At 41.5% G+C, this 20,737-nt stretch overlaps 1 protein-coding gene across 4 annotated transcripts in view; it reads right to left on the bottom strand.

Annotated features, from left to right (window-relative positions):
* The window catches only part of BEND7 (BEN domain containing 7), a 46,538-nt gene extending 26,029 nt beyond the window's left edge, over positions 1-20,509 (bottom strand). The window contains exons 1-4 of one of the 4 annotated variants that reach the window (XM_048302686.1): positions 20,184-20,508; positions 16,305-16,388; positions 6,990-7,289; positions 1,553-1,675 (exon numbers count right to left, since the gene is read on the bottom strand). In XM_048302686.1, the coding sequence (XP_048158643.1) occupies positions 1,553-1,675; positions 6,990-7,289; positions 16,305-16,388; positions 20,184-20,244 (568 nt within the window). In that variant the 5' untranslated portion in view covers positions 20,245-20,508. Of the gene's footprint in view, positions 1-1,552; positions 1,676-6,989; positions 7,290-16,304; positions 16,389-20,183 lie in introns of all 4 variants that reach the window. The other 3 variants (XM_048302688.1, XM_048302687.1, XM_048302689.1) reach the window with 3 other exon arrangements.
* Between the last annotated feature and the right edge of the window lie 228 nt (positions 20,510-20,737).

Below are 20,737 nucleotides of genomic sequence, written 5' to 3'. Positions count from 1 at the left end.
TTAAAAGATTTCTGGAATATTTCATTTCTGGCAAGGATTTACAAGACTGTGATGTGTAATTTGTAAGTACAACAGTAGGGTGTTTTAATACTAAAATAAGTTATTACACTTTCACTTACAAGTTTGCATTTTAGTTTTTTTCTTTTAGCAACAAAAATGCCAAACGATTTTTTTTCTCTGCAAGACCACAATTTCAGAAGATATGAAGTATTCCAAGTGAATCAAGAGATTCACAAATTAACAAGGTACTTACTCTGTAGATACATAATAAATAAGAAATGTTCCTGCTACTGAGGAGTCAGCTCTTTTGGCATACACCCTGGTTTTTTAGCTCTCACTCACAAGCCATTTTTCAATCACCCATGTAACTTCAATGAAATTGGTGTGACTGCATAAAGAATCCCATGTACCAGTAAAGATTGTAAAAAAAAGTTTTTGTTCTTCTTTGTAAATTGATGGCTTCTAGAAAAGCATTTTTATGTGTGTCAACTGATACTACAAAACCTGTCTGATCCTTCCCATCACTCACTCAAACATTAAACGCCATGGAGAAGAGGAGTTTAGTCAGCCCTTTACTTCATCCATATTTCAGTTAATTACTCAACACTCTCTTTTCTTACAGAAGTCCTATCTAGCCTCTCCAAGAGAGAAACCTCCATGGCTCCAGTCCCCATCACTCATACTGGATGGGCAAGTCAACTGACAAAATCTCCAATATCTCTATCTCCTTATTAGCATTAACACTAATTTTTAGGTAGCACAGAGGCTGCAGCTTCACATCAGCCTATGATGACTTAACTCTACCTGCCACATTCTCATTATGTTGCTGGCTCAACTGGTCCTCTGGGTCTGCACTGTTCTCTTTCAGCTCCCAACCTAGCATAAAACTAGACTGTTCCCCAGTGAACAGATTATTGCTGGTATACACACTGAAAGCTGGTACTTCCCAGCCAGAAGAAGGGTGGAGGCCACAACATGCAGTGGCTAGCTCAGCTGAGACTACCACAGAGCTGAAAGAGGTTTGAACAAAAAGCTATTAGGTAACTTTCAGTCACCTTCAAATTTTATTTTTCTTATCCCCAAGATTAGTGAACTGGTAAGCAGAACACGGGTAAAGTAGCACTTGGCACCCCTGAATCAATGCACTGTGAAAACAAACTGCACATGGTTATGGCATATTGACCTGCCCACTCAGCTCTCATTATGTATCTGATCACATTAATTTTCTTTCAATATAACCTTAAAAGGCTACAAGATAAAATCCCATGTTACAGGTAAGGATCTGAGAAGTAAAAGTTGCATTTCCAAGAAACCTGTGAAAATTTGACTTTGAATGTCAGGAGAGCAGGAAACAATCCAAGTTTTTCTGAGTGCCCACACAGACTTTGATTTCCTAGACCATTCCCTAACAGGAAGATCACAGAATCAAAGAACAGTTTGGGTTCGGAAGGGACCTCCAAAGACCATCTTGTCCAACACCCCTGCAGTAAGCTGGGCCATCTTCAACTCAATGCTTGTCATAACCACGCATGTATGGGACTGGTCACAGTACCTGCTTGAATCTGCATCAATTTTCGCATGGTCTTGAGCTCTTGAAGAATCGCCTGCAGGGTTGACTGGCAATTACATGTACAGCAGTTTGGTCCAACTGATGAATTCACCATTGGGATTTCTCCTGAAAAAGAGAGGAATGAAATAGGGGCTTGAACCCACACAAAATCACCCAAACAACAATTAGCAGGTGTCTGAAACTATGATCAATATATCAGATTGCAAAATTAGATCAAAAGCATGAAAGCACATAATTTTCAACATGATTCCTTTTAAGAGGAAGGGACCACTAGTTTTTATTCAATTACTAATACGTGCAATTGTATTGAGTTGGGATGCAATGTTACATGGGCTGGAGAAGACTGTTCAGAGTGTGAATATAATGCACTCCTCACAGCAGGGCTCTCTATTGTCAGGCTGGTTCATCTTGAATAACAAAAGCACCAAACCTCATTACAAACATACTCATTTTATCACACACACAAAAAAGCCCATCTCCTGGAACAGTCTTACAAAGAATGAAGACAGTCTGTGCAATAAAGGTTTGTACTGTACATAAAATGAGGGTCTAGGAATTTTTAAACTCCGTGAATGTTGCATGTGATTCTTTACCATGTGAAGAATTGAGAATGAAAATAAAATACCCTAGTTGGAGGAAAAAAAATAGACCAGGCCAGAAAAGAACCACCAGCAAGGAAAGCTTTCAAATCTGCTCTTCTGCATGCTAGGGTGGGATTGTTTTCTGTGATGTTTTCCATCACTGTGACCTACAAGACAGGCTTTCCATGGTTTCCGTTTGAAAATTAATATAGTAGTTCAAGAGATTCCTTTCCTCTAGTAATTCTTACTAGTGCTTAACTGAACTTACATGGTTCTAGCTCTAGCCCTCAGCAGTGCTCTTATTACTGCCTTACTTTCCAAAAGTTTTGCATTTTTTGTGCTAAATTAGAATTTAATTGTTCTAAATTGAATTTTGTTCCGAATTGTTCTGAATCAGACTGTAAGAGCTGAGGGATTTCAAACTTTGCCTGGACAGCTGTATCCTGCACTTTAGTTTAAGACAGCTGTATCCCTAGTTCTAATGCTGCAAATAAAAATTTCAAAATTCAACCAAATACCTAACAGCACCCGGTTGAAACTGAGGCTAGATGGGGATGCACCTCCCGTCCTTTCCAAATGCGCTTACAGTCATTTAAACGGATGGCTATTTTACTGCTCATCAAAGAATGCAAGAGGAGGGATGATCATTTTATCAAGATAGGTACAAATGCACCCAGCAAAAATCACCTCACTTTGTGTCACATGTGGACTTCAGACAGTGTATTTCCCTTTTAGAGTTCAGACAGTGTATTTCCCTTTTTCTTCCATAGCCCGACACTTACCAGGTGGCCTTTAATCATTACCTAGCTAAAGAGAACACAAGCAATTCATTTAATCTCCCCTTATAAATCTTCCCATTTTTCATTATTAATTCTGCATTCCTCTGATGCCGAACCAGCTTATTACTATCTTTTTAGGTTTGGTTGTGTTTTTTCATCAGAGATCCCTGATGTCAGACCCACACAGGTCCCTTGACTTTAATCCTCATTTGAAATAGCTGAAAATCTGGCCACCACTAAATCACTCCCACTCTTTCCTAATTCTTCCAGTGTGTCCCTCCATCCTCAAATCTCCCTTCCCAGGCATTTGTTCTCTACCTCCTTCCATATCATTTCTTCAGACCTGAAGCAAAATCTATGAGACTTGAGCAAACTGATGGTCACACTCCAAAAGTGAGTTACTTGTAAAGCTAAACTAATCAATCATTTAAAGATTGCTGACACCTTCTGGGTGTCACTCTCCTCTTTTCCTCAGATATTTAGATTCTCCATACTACTGTAATTACAAATTTTGTTATTTTAAAGTATCTTCCATGGATAAAATCTGTTTAAACTGTATTAAGATAAATGGAGTAGTTTAAAAATCCCTGCAAATCTAGCAAATGCAAATGCAATAGCACCACTGGCTTCATCTCTCCAAGGTTTCAGCTGCAAATAAAACAAGTTTTTAGAACTAAAAAGTTATCTGGAAAACAGGCTGAGAATCTCAAACTGAAACAAAAAGGTTTCTGACTCAGTGGGACTCTGCCTAGTTTGATCTCCCCCTTCCTTTGTATCCAGTCTATTCACTGGAAGTTCCTTGGGGCATGGATGGGATTTTACCTTTTCAATGGTCCATGAAGTGTTTAGCCCATTGTTACAGGTACAGAGGGAAAAAAAGAATGCTATCTTTAGCTTTGCAGCAGATTAATAATAATCCCTCAACTTGGCTCCACCAATACCCTTTACCTACCTGTTATAAGAAGACTTTTAAGTAGATGAATTTCCAGAAATTAGAAGAGTTTTAATAACAGATGACAAAGTAAGACCATCCTTCCTTCAGTGCTTTCTCAGTTGTTTTAGACTAAAAGATCCTTGGGATAAAGCCTGTCCTTTCTCTTGATCAGAATTCAATATTCTAGTGGGCTTCTGGAAATGATATCTGAAAGACTATGGGGGAAACAGGGTTGGTGGCTGGGCCGCACGGTCCCCACTGCAACAGGTGGCTTTTGTTCCCTTCTTAACAAAGACTCTACATCATGGTGAATTGCATGTGAAAACTTGAACAAACTGTATCAGTAAATACCTGTACATTTTCCTGTTGCAATATAACATGTTCCTAATGAAAACACACAGGCACACAGACTCCTGATGGAAAACAAAAGGGTCTATTTTCCCATTGAGGCATAGGGGATTTACATTATAATCCCCATTAGCACTGATAGAAATTACCCATGTAAATCTACCATAGGTACTAGGAATGGAAGAATAGACCACCAATATTTCAAATCAAAGCAGGGTTCTACTGACTCCATATATATTCATGAGGGTTTTTTATTTTCTTTCTATCCTCCCTCCTCTGATCAGTTATTGTGTTGTAAGAAACATCTAGTAGAGTGTTCTCAGTCATTGTTCCAAGCACTATCTTTATCATTTTTAGAGGACAAAAGCAACCCTTTTCAACTTGTTATAAATCAATTTTTAATTTTAAAAGGACATCAGACTTTTTATTTTTATGAAGGAGTCTTTAAAGAGCCATCTCCCTCTCTTTTGGAAGCTAGCCAGCAGGCAAATTTGATACCTGCCTGTATGACTGAGAGAAGGAGATGACGAGTACAGGAGTTGCTTCCCCCATGTGAGCAGTAAATAGCCCAGGACAATGTTTCTTGCTGGGTCTGCTGAGAGGAAATTCACTCGCTGTAACGTTGGTGCCAGTATATATTGGAAAAGCATGCAAGCACTACCCAGTGAAAATGATCTTGATACAACCCAAAAGCAATTCAGCTGCTGCATCACTGCTGGATTTGGTACAGAACACAAGAAATGAAACTCAAGTGTGAGTTTGTTGTCTGTAATAGGACAGACATGGTGCTCCCTGTTAGTCTGGTTAGGAAGAAATCACTTTGCTTTTAAAGTATGTTCCTACTCTTCCCTCTGCTGCAGCAATACCTAGGCTCGGCCTGTTCCTCCTTTACTCACTTTGAATTCTGTCAATAACTTTCTCATAAATGCTTTCTATACCAGCAACTGTTAAACACCTACTTCAGCCTCTCCTTGAACCACCTTTACCCTGTGAGTAGATAAGTACACCACTGAGATGGACTTGATGTGTCTATTACATTCAAATTTGAGCAATTCAGATGGTCTACAACATCTATCTTCATTTTTTACAAAGTATCTATCCACACCGGACAGAAAGAGTTTCTGGACTCAGATCACCTACTACAGATGCCTGAACATCTCCCTAGTGATGACCTAAGCCTGACAGCCCCAGGTAATAACCTCACGTCTGGCTTGAACAGTTTTGCTCTGGTAACTTAAATACCATGGCAAGGACCAAGGAGTAGTATCTCCTTTGAAGTATTGTTCAGCATTTCTACACCCAGCTTTTAAGAACTTTGTCCATCCTCTGAACAACATCTAAAAAATACTGAGTTTGATGCTCAGGCTCCCAATGCAAGGGATGGGGGGAATCAGGCTGTTAAAATGCCCGGAAGGGCTGTGTGCTGGGTGAGAGGAGTTTCAGGGCTTACTCACCACCCAGAAATGCATCAAAAGTTTTTCTTCCCTAGAGACCAGGCTTTGGAGCCCAAGCAGCATCTGGGATCACAAAACCCCACTAGAGGCAGACACCTCAAACCAAACTGCTACCAGATCATCTTTTCAAAAGGTGGCCAGAGGAGAGGGCCCACACCCTCCTTTATGTAATAACCCAAAAGATTGCATTCCTTTCAGCAGCAGGACAGCTGCAAAGGGAGGTGCCTCCTGGGGTGCTCCCCCAAGAGCTGGGAACCTGGGCATTCCTCCTGCCCAGCCCAGGAGGTTGCTCAACCTGACCCTTCCACGTCCCATAGACCACTCCAAACCTGTAAGAGATCATAAGTCAACTGAATACCTCCACCACATACAAAAAAATCAAAGCTGACATTTTCTTGCATATAGGGCCAAATCCTGTCAACACATTTTAGCTCACATGCTGAATCAGGCCCCTGAGGGGATAGAGGTGCTGCTCCACCTACTTTCTGGATTTGGGAACAAAACACTTAATCTATGCAGGCTTGGGCACTTCTCTGCATGCACAGAACTGTCCCTGCCAGTGCCCAGGGCCTCTAAGGACAAAGAAGGAGATGTGTGATGAATTTTGGGTCCTTCCATATTTAGGAGATTGTTATGGTGGAGTTTTGACAGCAGAGTTTTTTAATCTGGCAGGCAAAACTTCCATTCTCTGGGACTTAATAAGAGAAAGGCATTTTAAAGGCACACTGCCATCTACTTCAGGGCAGAATTCTCTGCCAGTACTGGATTGGCCACACTCTAGTACATGCTGTTCATAGGTGGACTCCATCATCTCTTTTCTCCAATAGTCTCATTGGAATAAAAGCCTAAAGCTGTGATGGAATTTTGTACCTGCAGTTCAGTGGCCTGTTATAAGGCTGATGCCATCTCCTTATGAAAGGTAGTAGAATCCTGCTCCACAAGAGGTGTCACAACAGTGCTACATTACTCACAGCAAAGAGGAATAGTAGAGGTTGACATTTAATTAGCCATTAATTTAATAACAATGACAAAAGCTGTTTTAGTAAGAACTGTATAGAAATTAAACTTGTAAAGGCATTGAGTAATTCTATCCTATCACCAGGAAACCATTTTAAAAGCTAAGACAGATGGTAGCAGAACACACCGTGCCCACTTTCACACCTTTTTGAAGTGATAACTATGTGCTCATTTTGTAGACTCTTAACTATAACTGCTTTCAGTGCAGTGGTACAATATATCATCACAACAAAGGTAGATATTTAGTAGAGAACAAGGAGAGGGGAAAAAAAAGGTACTCTTCTCAGTATCTAACACAGGTCATACCATTGGATGCCACAGTTCGAGCCTGATTTTGGAATGTTTTGGATCGAGTTCCGTATTGCCCTGAAAAATGGCTGGCTTGGGGTGATAACTCATTCCATGCACCGCTCTGTGACGGATGAAGGCTCGCCTGGGACTCCGTAGGGGGATTCAGGCGCTGGGCCCAGGCTAAATCTAAATCTTGGGGCTCCTCCTTCAGTTTTTCTCCTTCTTTGCCAACTCGTTGATAGATTCTTCCAGTGCTGTCATTCAGTAATCTTCTCATCCCTGTAATTTGTTTTTTAATTTCCCGGCTTTCATCTCCTAATGAAAACAGAGCCACAGTTACCACTATAAATTAGCAAAAACAGTAATGGGCAGCGATTAATGATTTTAGATGCCAATAAGAGTTGGAGAACATAAATAAATAAATAACAACAAGAAAGAAAAGGGATGGTTGAGTGGTTGTTGGGATGTACCAGGCTATGCTTTCACACAGCCATAGCTGACAGCTCTCATGCCTGAAAGACCTGCTGAACTTGGCTTTCTTAATGCTGTTTCTAAGGCTTTGATGAGTAAGATTATTTTTTGCCAGAAGGAAATAATAATAGCTACAGCAGTTTCAAATAAACTGTCCTTTTAACAGACCGATCCTATTCAAGCATTGACATCAGTGGATATTCTCCCTGAGTAAAGCCCAAAGGATCAGACCCTTATATATCAGTTTGCTGTATGCTGAAGGATAGATCCTACAAAAAAAATAAAGCACAGAAAGCACCACACCACACACATGCAGAACAGCACTGCATCTATTGATTTTAATGAACAGAATCAGTTCCTTAGTCCACAGAATTTAGTAATACTGGATTATACAGGAATAAATTAAACAGTAGCTAATATGTGTGTAACTGCAGATAGCTGAATTGCTGGATGTCTTAAAAATGTAGATTCTAAAAAGAAAATGAAAACATATACGAGAAAAATGTGACTGTTCCAAATAAATTCAGGGCATTTAAATAATAAAAGTTACATACTTAACACTCCTGGCACTGTTTAAGTATTAATTTTACACATGAAACTGCTGATTGCACAATGAATAGATGTGTTTTGGGCAGATAGTAGCTATTTTGCTTGTTAAAGCATACATTACATTTCATGAGCAATAAGGAAGTGTTCATTCCCCTTTCTAAAGTAAGAAGCTTCTGGTTTTCTTACTGGTAATAGAAAAATCAAACATCCTAAGCAAATGGCATAAGTAAGATCTAGAAACTGATGATCAACCTTCCTTTATAGAATACTTAATACGATAATGTCTGGTGTCCTCTATTCAATTTATATTTGTGCTTCCCAAAATAAACCTAGTTTTGGCAAAGCAATTGTACAAAGGAAACTTCAGAAGAAAAAAAACCTACTCTCCAAAAATCCAAGATGCAAGGTGTGCCATCTCTGGTTCAACAAGGTACTTGAAAGTGTGCTAAATGCCAGGCATGTGAATAATTTTATCAACTCAACAGCACTATTCAGTTGTCTAAACTTAGGTGCACGTTTAGGTAGCAGCTAAACCAGACAGCTAAAAGAGCAGCAAACCCCTCCCCAACACAGGCCAAGCTCAACACGGCTGGGACATGCTGCATGCCTGGTGTACCCAGGGACACTAAATACCCAAAAGTGGGAGGTTTTATTCCAGGAGGAGAATAAGCAGAAGGGGAGAGGAGCTGAACAATGCACTCCAGCCTCTGCTGGATCCCAGCACCTCCTGCGTGACCTGGTGCACCGGTTCTCTGGGCTGGTGCCAGCTGGCTCCAGCCCACCCCGATCCAGCGAGGAGAATGGGCGGCTTGCAAGAAAGCTCTGAGTCCAAACTTAGAAAAATATTTGCCAACCCCATACAGCAACACACCAGCACCATTTTCACTCCAGCTAAAGCGGGAAGAAAAACCCTCTGCAAGGAAGTTCTGCACTGTATTTATTTATTTAGTTGGTTTGCCTGCAGATTTACGTGTGCGGGTGTGATTTAATTAACAGTAACAGCACCAATTCCTTTAAAATGACACTTTTTGGCCCCAGCCCAACCGGGGGTTGACTGTTTGCAGTTCCCAACCTCGAAAGGTTGCAGAGTACCACTGGACTCCAATTACTGAGATACTCACACTCGTACACTGCACGCTGCCTTTCTCCTGTACATGGCTGTACCTGCCCATATCCCAGCTCCAAATGCTCCCACCACACCACAGCCTGGAGCAATCCCTTCCTGTCGTGCCCTTTAACATTACCCTGGGAGTTTTATGTTGGCAATTCGGATTTGTACTCAATGGCAAAATGTATGTGAGTATCAAAACAGCTTCCCACCCACCTCCTCCTGCCGGGTGCAGGGACTGTGCTATGTGTCTGGTCGGGTGACATGTTGTTAGAAAGATTAAATTTCCATTACCCAATTACATAAAATATTGATGTTAATTGAGCTTATTCAGCCTTGATTCTGTTCCCTTGTTCCTTTATATAGAAGACTTCCTATACAGTGACATGAGCATACTTAACTCCAGATACAAAAAAACTCTACATTTATGTTACAATAAACCCTGCACTTGCATCCAACATAAGCCTGTCTTTGTGTTTAGGTAGATCCTTACTTAAACAGGGAGATTCACCCATTGTAAACTTGTTTGTTGGGGTTTGGGATTTTTTTCAGGGCTTTTCTGTTTGGTTTTTGGTGGTTTTTTTTTGTTTGTTTTGTTTGTTTGGGTTTTTTCTTTTATTTTTAAAATATGTCTTCCCTTTTACAAGGAAGGGCATTAAAAACCTACAGGCTATAAGCCTGACTTAGTCTTCAGTGCAAGTTTACATCACTCCTCTCTCAATCATGCCTTTTTCCAGCTTTTAGTTTAAAAGTGACCAGCAACAGCAGCATCTTCCCCACAGGAGTGGAGTGCAGCTGATGTTACACCATCTGAATCTGCAGATGGGTACAACACCAGTAACAGATTTAACTTCTTGCTCCCTGGTTATCTCATTTGGCTATTAGCTCTAGAGCCCATGGACAGCATTTTCTTATCAGTTATTCCACTGCTGATAATTTTCACAGATAATAACCATGTAATTTAAAAATAAAAAAAAGAAGATGAGGCACAGAGAAAACACAACAACTCAAATTAGTATGTCCTGTGGAAGAGACAGCCTTCTTTTAAATGCTAAATAGAATAATGAAACACCAAAAAAAAAGTAGTTTATTACAAAGAAATCTCCATTACCTATCTGTGCAAAGCTTTCCGAGATAGATGCTGAGGCCTGAGAAGAGTGGTGCATACTTCAGCCTCTCTGTACACATACCAGAGGTCCTCACCATTTCCAAGGAGACAGGGATGCCTCCAAAGGCCTGCCTACAGGATTTGCCATTGGGATACCCCATGTAAACTCCTGGGTTTTATCTGAAATCAATGAAGTTACTTGCAAAACACTAAGACATAAAATGCTACTCAAAACAGAACTCTGGCAAGTTACAGCCCTATTTAGGAACTTGTATGTAAAGATGTCAGTTGTCATAACAAAAACATATTAACAATTTTTAATAACTACTGTTATAGTTGTTTCTGCAATGGCCCCTGACAAACAACATCTTTTTTCTCCCGCATGACCTGTAATCTTATAAATCTTAAAAAATAAGAAAAAAAGCAAAACAAAGACCTTTAATAAATACTACACAATCATAAAAAGTAATTTCCTCAAAATTCATTTCAATCTATTTCCTTACTGAAAGTGTACAGGACATAAAAACTTCCTGCTTTGAAAGCTGCAAGAATGTTTAAAATTACAAAGGCACAAACGTAAACCAGAACCGTTTCAGGGTGCAGTAGCATCCATGTGCTAAGTGCGCAGCTGTCTGAAGCAACAGGCCTGTAAATTACTCCAGTTAACAACATATTGATGATAATTCAGTTATTATACTCTTCGCTCCTACCTGCCTGTCCATCTTTTCACTATTAGGTTTATTAAACTTAATATATCACATTGCCTACCAACAAGTTGTTATACGTTTCCCAAATAGTTTATCTAATATTATCATAGCAGTGCAAAGAATTATAAAATTATATGCAACCATATTTATATGTTCAAGTATTAATTTTATCCCAGTATTAGAGAAGTGGTAACCATGTCTGTATTAATGTGTGTGTTTTAAAGTGTATAAATGGGTGAACAGAATTAAGGTTGGGCAATCATCTGTATTTGATTTTTTCTTCCTTCAACTCACGTAAACAAATAACCATCATGTTCTCTTGGTCCAGTATTTTACAATTACTTTCTTTGTTTCTAACATTTATGTTTCTCATATGTTTTGGGAAATATTCACGAGTTGACTTTTAAAATACAGTTTTTCTATTAATTAGAGTTTAATTTTATGTTTTTTGGGCTGATGAAATGCCTATGGAACTTTTTCCTTTCTTGACCATACAAATAGGGCTTTTTCCTTGATCAGGCTGCTTACTGATGGTACCTTCATCTCAGATTTCCACTTTTGTGTCTACCTAGGCTGAAACTGGTGGATGAGTTCAGGAGCTGTTGGGAGGGTAGGAATGGCAGCGACAGACAGCCAGACAAGCACATGTGAGCTGACAACATGAGCCTGGTTTGTATGGAAACAAGGCTTCAGAGGTGAGAAAAAGTGGAAGTCGATGCATATGGTGTGAAAGCGCAACAAAAAATAATAAACAATTCCAAAGGGTTATATAATTAAGCATTTTAAATTGCAATTTATTAGATGCCACTTGAATGCTGCTCTCCCTGGAAGGGGGCCAGCAAAACTTGCCTGCTGTGTTTGAAGACTCCGTAAGGGCTGATTCAGAACAGCTCAAGGAATCGGGAAGCACGTGCACACAGGGCACATGTCTCCACTGCTCAGCCAAGCTGAACTCACCCAGACACCTTTTAGAATGCTACAAGGTGTTCAGGTATTTCCTTCAGAGACAGTTATCCTAGAAGGGATATCAGCATCCCTTCTTAGCAAGAACTATACCCACATCAAATAATAATTTTCAAAAACCAAGGTATTTTTTGTCACCTTGTACCACAAGTCATCCTGAAAGAGAAAGTTGCAGAGGTTAGCATGGGGAAAATAGAGGATCCATGTGCATGATTCCTTATCAGAGCAAAGGTCTCCTAAATCATGTGGAATCTTATTGTGACTGCTCTGTGCGTAACTGGAATCAGACATCCATGTAACTAAACTGATGGGGTAAGCACACATTTCCCAAAAAAGCGATCCCAGGTCTTTGCCAGCATATAAGATCCTACACTGAAGAAAGAACACAGACAACATCACCCTTTGCAAACTAAAAACCTAAACCCCAAGTCAGCGGGGAGGACAGTGGTCATGAATGGTGTCAGAGGATCACACAAGCAACACGAGTTATGAGCTGGAAATTTTGACTCTGCTAAACTAACACGTAGGGACATTGAAGCTGTCTTAGTTGAGGCATCTTAGCAGTGCTCTAAAACACCACTTAAAAGCACTTTCCTATGCTCATGTCACCACACAAAGCACTAGGATTAGAGATGCAGGAAAACTGGATCACCCTCAAATCAGACCTCTTACTCCCAAAGCAAGTACAGAAACACACGGTTTGATAACCCTGCCTACCATGAGACAAATAAAGTTATTAAGCCCCACAAACACTAATGTAAGCAAAGAAATTTGCAGAATCAAACCCAGGATTAGACCCTGACACCATTCAGGATTTGGGGGTTATTTCCCTGGAAACTGGGTCAGACCAGGTGGCCCAGCCATCACTCCCACCACAAAGTAAGTCTTTGGAGGAGCCTGGTGAAACAGTTTCAAAACAGGAGCAGCTACATAAGCACAAGTTACACACTTTCATGCCACGCTGTGCCAGCTAAATCACTCGGGAAAGGACAAGTGAGCAACTGTTCAATAAAAGTATATACTAATGGATCATATAATTAAAAAGTAATAATAGATATGTAACAATTTCCCCCACTTGAAAATATCTCAGGCCAAGATCATGCTTCAGCCCCAAAGGGAAATGCTTTACAAAGTTAGATCATTAGAGAACACAGATACATAAAATAAACTTTTATGCAGTCTTAATTACAGAAGCCACTACTGCAACAACCAGACTTGGGATATAATCCTATTAACAGTAACACAAGTCTGTGAAGTTACTTGTTAAGTCAACTTTTTCTCTGTGAATAAATTGCAAAGGATATTATTTCTGGGACAGAATAAATTCTTGAAATTAGTGAGTAACTTATGCATTGCTCCCCTGCTCCAAGAACACATTATTTATTTTTACCATGACACAGCGAAGTTATTAATCTGCTGCCTTCCATTTCAACAATGCGAAATGCTGTAAAATGCACAGACACCTGCATTACAGTACATTTCAGTTCCACTTTATATCAGTCGTAAACATCTCTGTTTTGGACATCTCTTCAAAACAAATGCTCCAAGCACACTGTGCATAGCATTCAATTTTATGAAACTATAAAAGTTCTTCACTGTTAATTACACAGACAAATGTCTCATCACACATTTGATTACCAGGATAATATAATTAGTTTTCTACATTAACCTTTCAAACATAGAGCCTGAATTTCAAGTTGAAAGCATTGTAAAAACACTCAGTCTGGAGGTATACTATATTTCCACTTTTTTGTGATGGTAATAAAACATTAAGACTGAAAAAAACCAATATGGTGTATGCAAAAGAATTTTTTTTAATAGACAGTCTAAGTTTATTCATCACTGTCCAGAACACATGGGTGTTCATAGTCCACTCATGGGCTTGTAATACCAACTCTGGGCTAGCAGCCCTGTGACTTAACTGGAAAAACTGAAGTCAGGTTTGTTTTAAATCTCACCCATGTTTGAGGTTTAAGCATTTCACGCTGAGCTGCCTCCTCCACAGGCTGAGCAGTCTCTCCTGGTACCAGATAACTAAGCCCTTTCCTTCAAAACAAAAGCCATGCCAGTCCTCATCCACAAAATATAGTAGCCATGTTCCACATTCCCCTGCAATTTTGTAAAGACTGTGGTTAGCATGTCCTTCATCTAGAAGGATGTGACCTCTTGTTTATCATCTTATCAGAACAAAGGACTGGGGGAGAGAACAAGCCCCCACATCTCCCACTCCCGACACCACACCATATGAGAAAACTTCCCAGGCTCTGTTCAGAAAGCACCATCGCAACCATCAGAGGTCATGTCCAGTACCATGTTCTTTTAATTGCACTGAAGCTTCCTCCAATTTCAGCCTACACTTACACAAAGCTGTATTTTGCCCATCTGTGCTGGTGTAAAAAAGACCATCTAGGTTCAACAGGTCTTTCTTGACATTTCATCCTTAATTTATCTGTATGTTAAACAAACAGGATTCTTCTGATTTACTCATTTACTCTAGCAGCTCCCCTCTTCTCAACAGCAGTTTTGAGTTAACCATGCTCAGCTGTGCAACCAAGGCATTTGCACATCCCATTCCCAATAAAGCTTCACTCATTTATAGACTGCCACTAACATTTCACCTTCTCTAAAGGTGATTGTTTCAATGCTGTATCATAGCATCCATTCCATACTAAAGGCTGCATCACACTGAGGTTTCAACTGCTGATCCCAGGGATCACTTAAACCAGAGAAAAAACTTGACTCTAAACCAAAAAGTTGGAATAAACATCCTTCTGAGATAAATTTTGGCATAAAGCAGTGAAATCAAGTGAAGCAGCGATTATACCCTGACTATACCTGATAAGGAAGATCCTTGATGGGATTCACATTCTTAGAGGTTAAATTCTGACTGACTCTTGAAATAGGTGAACTTGAGGGACTTAAATGCCAGAGCACCTTCAGTCACAATGAAAAGCTGGATGCACTAAAAAAGAAAAATCCAAACAAATCTAGGGACAACACAACCAAGCCAAAATCAAGATCAGATGGTCTGACTCACAGCACAAATGTCAAAGCACAGACTTCTGCACATTCTTAGAGCACCTTGCCTGATGCCTAATTCTTGCCGAAGCTTTATCATGACTTAGGCTTGGAAGAGAAAGCATTTCAAGTAAACCTCTGGTGGAGCTCACTCCATCAGGTTTATCAGACTTCACCAAAAGTGCTTACAGAACATGAAATCCAAACACAAAGCACAGCAGCTGTCTTCGCTTCTCCCTAGAAATGGGTGTAGGGAGGAAATACTTGCTCAATATCCTAATGGTGAGAAGCTGAGAAGGGAATTTAACACAGCTCCCACCCCCGTTTTAAAGCATCCTCCTGTTCTCTCCCATTTGCTGCTGACCTCTAGGAGAGCATGTGGCACTATGAATTTAGGAGACAAAGCCATTTTGCATGCAGATTGACTTCAGGTGCTGATTCCCACATTCCAATGCTTCTTGCTGGCTCCAGGAGGCAACACACACAGACTACAGAAACCTTCAATCACCCCACAAAAACGTTTAGGCTCCTGATGCTGAAAAGGAGAGGCAGACATCCCCAAATTTCTTGCTGCAAAGGCACCTGCTTTCTCCAAAGCCCGAATAAAGTGTCCACAATCTTTATACAGCTCAAAAAACTGGCCCCTACTTCTTTGAATTTAGCCTGCCAAATCTTTGCCAAGACTTGCTTTATCCAGGTGAGGTCCTGGATGAACTGGAAGGGGCTGGAAGCAGGAAAGGAAGAAGCACTGCATCTGAGGAGTTATACAGGACAAAAAGCACTCAGGAAAGGTAAAGGTTCACTGATAGCCAGTCACTGATATGCTCTAATACATATCAGGCTGCAGACTCTATATTACTTCTCTATTTTCTTTACACATTTTTAACTGTTGATTTAATTTAATTTTGCCATGGCAGGATTAGCAGGCAAGCTCCAGAGGTGAAAGGACATTACATTAAGACAGCACATTAATCCTCTATCCCACCCAAGGCAGAAGCAAAACCAAACAAATAGCAGCTTCCTGGAAATTGAATTTCTGTTATCCAGATGTCAAAGATGTAATACCCCAATTACACAAACTATTGCCAGTGAAGCATGCCAGGGAATATGCAATGTAAATGGGGTGAGCACAGAGCTGCAAAACTGCAGAGTCAGCATCTGGCTCTCTGAGTGAGTGATAATTAGCACTGTGTGTAGACACTAATAAACATTTATGCTTGAAATTACAACTTTTAGCAGTGTTAATAAAGGATATATTGGCAATTCGTAGAATAAAAGGGTCTTGAAAAGAACGTCATATTAAACAATGGCAGGCGCTTTCTTGTGCTTGCACAGAGGTTTTTTTCCTCCCTAATTGCAAATGGCCACGCAATGTTGCTCAGAAATTAATCAACACAAGCACATACCTAAAAAAACTGGTTGTGTTTCTTTGGTCTCCCCATTAACATCATTGCTGTAGTCAGAGATCTTATATATCTCATGATGATAATCTGGAATGAAAAACGATAAAAAAAATTAGAACTCAAGTGATCTGGAAAAAATGAACACTGAACACATCGCTACAGTTTTACTACACAATTTATCAATATATCTGCAGTTTATTTCATGTACATCAAATTAACCACAGAAAATGTGCTCGGTATCAGCACCTCCTAAAAAAACCTTTGCTCACACTGGAGAGACTCAGCTCAAATATTTCACAGATTTTAGGGAATAGCTACGCCTGCCCTAAATTACTGTGTTCATTTTCACAGCAAATTATCCCACCAGATGCCAATTATCTGGCTTCTTGCTTTACAGATGGAAAACAGATTTATAATGAAAACTTTACCTTCCCAGAGACCAAGCAAAACTTTTAAACTTCACCTCAGTAAGGAAGTACATCAAGGCTGTATTGCTCAGCTATCCTGACTCATACTGATGTCACTGGCCTCCCAATTCCAAAGAAAGGAAGATCAGGGACACCTTAGGATATTCACCTATAGAAACTAAGTTATCACTAACTGTGATAACCTGAAGAATAACCACTGGCATCTCATATACAGAGATGTTACAGGATATTAAAAAAAAAAAAAAAAATCACCATTGAATTTCTATTTCAAATATAAGAATACTTTGCTGTGAAGGTCTCTGTTGTAACTCCAGGCAGGTGTTCAGTAAAACCAGAGCTTTGTTTACATGTGTACACAGAGGGAATAGTAAGTCCAAGGAAAAAAAAAAGGTGTCTAAAGGCAGCTCTCCTGGATGCTATTTCTGACTCTGCTACTGGCACACACTCTGTCCTTCGGCAAATTGCTCAAGACTGAACAATATATTCAGTGTCTTGAAAGAGCCACCTCCCCACCTCACTCTTTCAATGCCCTCCCAGTTCCCAACGCTCTCAGCTACTCCCTCTGTAGACTGGTTTTATGTTTACTGGCCTTACAGAAAATGAGGCACAGATTAACTCATGGAAGGGCACTTTGGGGGATTCACTTAAAAGGTGTAACAGAAGTGGACAGTGGCATAAGCAGCTCCTTCTCCCACAAGCAGCACACCTGCACCTCTGACCAAGCAGCTACAGGATTGGAAAGGTCTCCTGGAAGTCACTTTTTTGTTATGTGCTGCTTATTTGAACAGCACAACTGTCTCGAGGGCACAAGAGGAGGAACAACCCAATAAGTAAACTAAAATCGAGCCTAACACAGCGATGCAATAGAATGAGAAGGACCTGGAAAGAAAATGAGGGGAAAACAAACATGCCACAGAACTGGAGAGGTCAGCGATGAGGTGCTACATGAAGGGCTCTTCTGCTGAGCACACCCAGTGAGTGAAATGGGTAAAGGTGAAGTTTGAGATATGACATCAAGGAAGTAAAAGCTTCTTTCATGAGACTAAACCAGCGGGATTTATGCTGCCTTCCATGATCACTAGCTGTCCTGTTGAGCAAAGGGAGTGATGAAGAGGCTTGGTGGGTACCTGATGGCCAGTCAGGGTCAACCTGCCACAGTCTGCACCTTCATCCTCCCAGGGACATTCCAAGATCTGTGGGAGCAAGTACGTGGAAACTAGGCCTTAAATGACTTACGGACTCATGGTCCTTAGATATACAAATTACACATGATTTCTTCTCTAGCACTTCCCTGTACATCCAGCTGGTCACAATATTCTTCTGGTCTGCAGCTGCTGCCTTAAAGTCGCCACATTGCACCCCAGAGGTGGCTGCATTTTAGCACAGGAATGGATTTCCTCTTGATTTGGTCATTATTGATCATTATGATAAGGTGCTCTGAAGTTATTTTTGGGACAGAATAAGCATTGTATGGGCAGACATCAATAGCAGATGGTGTTACCAACGAATTCACACAGCATAGCCTTTTCTCTCTGGTTTCTTTCTTCTGCCTTGCATGTCACAGTCCAGGCACTGGAAAAACCGTATCAATTTCACAACAGTAAACGCTAAACTGTGACATTATGGAATGACTCCTGCAAGAGGCAAAGGCCAATTACAAGAGACAACTATTTATACATAATTATCTTTCTAATCAACTGTGATAGAAAAGAGTATGAGAGTGCAGACTCACATACAAAACATGATTTTTATCTTCTCCATTCTCAAAGTACAAAGACAATTTTCTCTATAGGATATGCTTTTAGTGTGGCTTTCTATTTGACTTTCTACATCCAAAAAGAGACCCCTGATAAAATATTATTAATAAAGTACCATCATAACTGAATTTACCTAGTAAAATAAGGTTAAATAGATCATCTCACACACTGAGGCATATCTAAACCTGTAAGAAGTGGCAACCGAGATTGGCAAAATAGTCACCCATTTCTGGCATACTCTTTTTACAGGTCCATTAGGATAGAAATAAACAAAGCAAAATTTCAGTTTTGCTCTTCCACGTTTCACTTTCACCACCTCCATGCTCCAGCCCAGTTCTGCACTAACTCAGCCTCCAAGTCAGGAGCATGTTCAGTACCAAAAACCTACAAACCAAACCTGTTCTCTGTAAAAATTGCACCCTTGATAGGTTTGCTAATGGATACAGACCTCCAATACATTTCAGACACATCTGACAGGTCACTGCCCTTCTAGTTTTTAACAGGGAGCATGTTTGATGCCCCAGACCTCTCCACCACGATACAGCAGTCATTATTTACTATTCCCACCGAGTGAGTTTATTTCCATCTTTGAATTTCTTCTCATCGAACGTAATTTTGCAGAGCAGTCCTCAGACAGCAAGTCTTGACACTCGTGTGTGTGTCCCCCCTTTCACCACTTCGACATTACACCCAAGCAGTCACCTGCCTTGAACTTAGCATGCAGGACACACACAGCGTTTCATGGAGATATTCCCGTCCAATACTTGGAAACACAAAAGGAGAAACGATCTCAAGTCAAATCTATCAGGGCAAATATATGTCATCAGCCGGAGAAGGGGTAAATCCCCAACCAAAATAAATCCCTAGGGATGGGAAGTCCACCTGTTAAAATGCCTACCAGCGGCTGTATCTTTTTTCCCCTTTAATTAAAGAAAACAACAACAAGACTGAAACACAGAGCAGTGCTTCATCCCCGACATGAATCCAAATATTTCTCCCCTCACGATCCCTTTTAAAATATCCTCTTTTCCAAAAGCAAACACACACCGAGCGAACAAGTTACACGCCAGCGGCTCTCCCCTGCTCATGTACAATTAATTACCTGCGTGGATTTTTAATAAAGCAACCTCGATTCAGCTTTTCTTTGAAATACACGGATGTACACAGCCGAGGGGAGGAAAAAAAACACCCCAAATACAATAAATCCACAAGAGTTGAATACTAAGGAGGTCCGTCGCTGCTCAAGTGTCATTATTTTTTGCTCGCTTCCCAATTTTACCTTTTCTCTCCCCCCCACCCCCCCCTCGCCCAAGCAGGATTTACCACGAAACACGATCCAACTTTATTTTGTGCAAGGTCTGGCTGGAAAAAATAACACGTCCACCTGAGGTGGCGAGGGGGAGGCTTGGGGTGGTGGTTTTGCAACAACACGTAACACACATGCAAAAAATAATTAAAAAAAAAAAAAAAGAGGAAACGGGAAGGGGGTGAAAGAAATTTAAAAAAAAAAAAAGAAAAAGAAAAAAGGCATGCAATGGTTTCGGGGAGTTCAGGCAGAGGATTGCGGAGTTCAATAACAGAGCCGGGAGGGAGCGGCGGCCCGGGGGCGCCGGCGTTTCATAACGCCCCGCTCCCCCCGGGGCAAAAGTCGGGGCTGCCCCCGGCCAGCGAACAAAGCCCGGTCGCCCTCGCCTTACCTTCGTTGACCAGTTTAAAGCTTTGGGATTTCCTGCTCCTCTTCCTCTGGGCGAACTCCATGGTGCGGGCAGGAAGGAGCGGGGCGGACACAGGACCGAGCTCCGTCCCTCCGATCAGCAACACACGCGGGGGTTGGGAGAGACGGCGGCTCCGGCGGCGAATAAAGGGATCCGGGACAAGTTGGCTCCGGTCTCCCCCCCGCTCCCGCCCCGAACTTTGAGGGAAAGCGGGGTGCGGCGGGGGGAGCCCCGCGGGGGCGATGCCGCCGCCTTCCCCCCCGCCGGCTGCGCGGCCGCGGCCCGGCGGCGAAGGGCGGCCCGCAATGGCTTCGCCGCCGGCGCCGGGACCCCGGTGCCACCTGCTGGGGGAAGGAAGGCGGCGGTTCCGCCGGCCGGGAGCCGCCGCCACCCCCGGGCCGGCCCGCCGCCACTCGGCCCCGCCGCGGGCTGAGGGCGAGGGGTTGAGGGGCAGCGCCATTTTGTGTCCCCCTCCCGCCGCCCGCCTCACACACGGGCACCGGCGCTGCCCCCTCAGCCTCGCGGTGCTGCCCGTG

Source organism: Corvus hawaiiensis, chromosome 4, assembly GCF_020740725.1.
Source record: "Corvus hawaiiensis isolate bCorHaw1 chromosome 4, bCorHaw1.pri.cur, whole genome shotgun sequence".
NCBI lineage: Eukaryota > Metazoa > Chordata > Aves > Passeriformes > Corvidae > Corvus > Corvus hawaiiensis.
This window is presented reverse-complemented; position numbering and strand designations above follow the sequence as displayed.